Source organism: Ipomoea nil, unplaced genomic scaffold (genome assembly GCF_001879475.1).
Source record: "Ipomoea nil cultivar Tokyo-kokei standard unplaced genomic scaffold, Asagao_1.1 scaffold1952, whole genome shotgun sequence".
Taxonomy (NCBI): Eukaryota; Viridiplantae; Streptophyta; class Magnoliopsida; order Solanales; family Convolvulaceae; genus Ipomoea; species Ipomoea nil.
This window is the reverse complement of record NW_017618380.1, coordinates 114,503-117,451: the sequence shown is the minus strand read 5'-3', so window position 1 is coordinate 117,451 and position 2,949 is coordinate 114,503. Positions and strand designations below refer to the sequence as shown.

At 48.6% G+C, this 2,949-nt stretch overlaps 1 protein-coding gene across 1 annotated transcript; it reads left to right on the top strand.

The window, feature by feature from the left end:
- Window positions 1–1,758: 1,758 nt before the first annotated feature.
- LOC109146918 lies at window positions 1,759–2,409 on the top strand. The gene has a single exon (XM_019294570.1). It carries the CDS (start codon window positions 1,759–1,761, stop codon window positions 2,407–2,409), a length of 651 nt encoding a protein of 216 aa, XP_019150115.1.
- The last annotated feature ends 540 nt before the right edge of the window (window positions 2,410–2,949 follow it).

The window sequence follows — 2,949 nt, the reverse complement described above, 5'->3', positions numbered from 1 at the left end:
CATAAACTTTGGTCAAATAATTAGCCAGATTAAATACATAACATTCAAAGTTGAGCATCAAAGATTATAAATCAAGAACTTTGAAAATCATTTTATTTTATTGCATTTAAAAAAAAAAACAAATTGCTAATCGCCGATCATGTTCTCCGATCAATCTTCCGATAGTGGCCCTCTCTCTTGATCGTGAGAGAGTGATCTCCCTAGAGCTCTAGGGTTTTCCCACGTTTCTGGTTTTGGCTCTTTTGTCGTCTTTTTAAACCATGTTCGCGCAAGTTTTCCTGATATGCTTGTACTGTATTCACGCTCATTGGATCGCGATGGATGTTAACGATATTGCAGCGGGTTGTGCGGCGTTGTCGCTGGCGGAGGAGGATAATGGGGGGATGGACGTCCCCGACATCCAGGATCTCTCAAATGCGATCCATCATCATGATTTGGTTGGGCGATTTCTCACAGATCGGCCGATCAAATTCGACCACATGCAGCAAGTCCTCGCGTCTGTTTGGAGGCCGGTCATGGGTATGCGCGTTCTTCTTCTGGACGAGAATCTTTTCCTTTTCAAATTTCCGCACAGGAAGGATCGCCAACGTGTGCTGGACGATGGCCCGTGGTCCTTTGAAAACAACATGCTCATCTGCAACGAGGTTCCGTTTGGGGGCAGACCTGAGGAGGTGTCGCTCAATGCAGTCTTGTTGTGGGTCCGAATCCATGATTTACCGACAATATATGCCTCGTCGGATTTTATCGCTCGTGTTGGCGATTATGTGGGCACGTTCCTGGCGACGGACCCCAACAATTTTGGGGGATCATGGCACAACTACATACGAATACGCGTCAAGCTCGACATCAATGCCCCATTGAAGTGCAGACTGAAGCTTTGCCGTAAGGATGGTTCAGCACAGTGGATCACCTTCAAATATGAGAGGTTGGGTACCTTCTGCTTTTGTTGTGGGGTGTTGGGTCACTCCGACAAATTCTGCAAGAAGGTATACAATGAGGAGATGGATCTAGAGTCGTTTCCGTACGGTGCATGGATGCGGGCGGGGACTCGAAGACAAGCGAAACCTGTGGGTACGAAATGGCTATTATCGGATATCCCCATACCATATGTAGCGACATCTACTAGCATAACCTTGGCTCCCACGTCGACTCTGGCGGAGGAGGAGGAAAATGGGGCACTGCATGGAGATTTGAAGCGACGCAGGGAAGACAGTGCACATCCAAGTGATATGATCATGGAGGGAAACGATTCTAATATTATTCCGGCGGGTCTGGTGGTCCAGGTCCGCCCTGAACAATGAGTGTTCTAAGCTGGAACTGCCGGGGGATGGGTAGCGACCGGACAGTTCGAGAACTTCTGGGCTTTATGTCCAGAAAGCGACCCAGCTTCGTTTTCCTTATGGAAACGAAGGCTTTGATGTGTCAAGTTGAACGTGTGAGAGTGGAGTTAGGTTTTGAAGGTTTGGTGTGTGTTGAACGGTCAGGTATGAGTGGAGGCCTCGCTTTGTTTTGGCGAGACTCGGAGATGGCAACTTTGTTGAGCTATTCATCCAACCATATCGATGTCATGATTACTCTTCCGAATAAACCAGAGTGGCGGTTGACCGGCTTCTACGGTAATCCAGATAGAGCAGAACGCCGCTTGTCATAGGATCTTCTACGACATCTAAAAGGCCAATCACATCTCCCTTGTGTGTTATGGGCGGCTTTAACGAATTGTTGTGTCCATCTGAGAAACGAGGTACGCACTCACATCCCATGACCCTGATCGATGACTTCAACGACGCCTTGGAGGACTGCCAGCTTGTCGACCTGAGCATGGTAGGCAGTCGTTTCACTTGGGAAAAGGGGCGTGGAACTGAGACGTGGGTGGAGGAGCGGCTAGACAGGGCGGTGACGACGACAGACTGGCTAGATGTGTTCGAAGAAGCGGTGGTGTACAACCTGCTAACTATGTCCTCGGACCACAATGCGTTAGTGCTCGACGTGGAGGCGAGAACTGTCCGTGCGTCCAAAAGGAGTTTCAAATTCGAATCTGCCTGGCTTATGGAGGAGGGATGTCACAAGGTGGTGGACAATTCATGGCGCTGTTCTTTAGGGATGAGTTTTCAACAGCGTGTGGAGGTGTGTGGACATCAGTTATGGAAGTGGGGTGGTGAGCATTTCCGCCGTTTTGGGAATCGCACAAAGTTACTCCGCAATAGGTTGGAGGTTCTCAGGGACTCACGTGTGGCGCAGGACATTTCCGAATATTTGAATGTTGAAGGAGAACTGCTCACGTTGATGCGTCAAGAGGACTTATTCTGGAAGCAACGTTCCAAGCAATTGTGGTTGCAGCATGGCGACCTCAATACCAAGTTTTTTCATAAAGTGGCTACTGTGCGGCGGCGTAAGAATCTTTTACTCTGAATTAAAACGACTGACGGTGTGTGGGTGGAGGGCGAGGGGATGCATGACGAAGTGATGCGTTACTACAATGATATCTTCCAATCGGAAGGCACAACGACCGACTTATTTCACCAGGTCCCGAGTCGGATCACCGCTGAGATGAACGAGATGCTTCTACAACCTGTTACCATAGCAGAGGTTAAGGCGGCTTTGTTCTCAATGGCCCCGGAAAAAGCTCCGGGCCCGGATGGTATGTCACCCGCCTTTTTATCAACAGTTTTGGCCTTTGCTAGGCCATGACCTGTTCATTTTCATTCAGAATTGCATTGTGAGTCGATCCCTCCCGCAGGGTATAAATGACTCCAACATTGTTTTAATTCCAAAAAAAAAAGGTCCCGGAGAAGGTCTCAGACCTTCGTCCAATTGCTTTATGCAATGTTGCATATAAGGTTCCTGCGAAGATGTTAGCCAACCGCTTGAAAGATGTTCTCGAGTCGGTTGTCTCGGCATCTCAAAGTGCCTTTATTCCGGCTAGACTCCTTACTGATAATGTGATTGTAG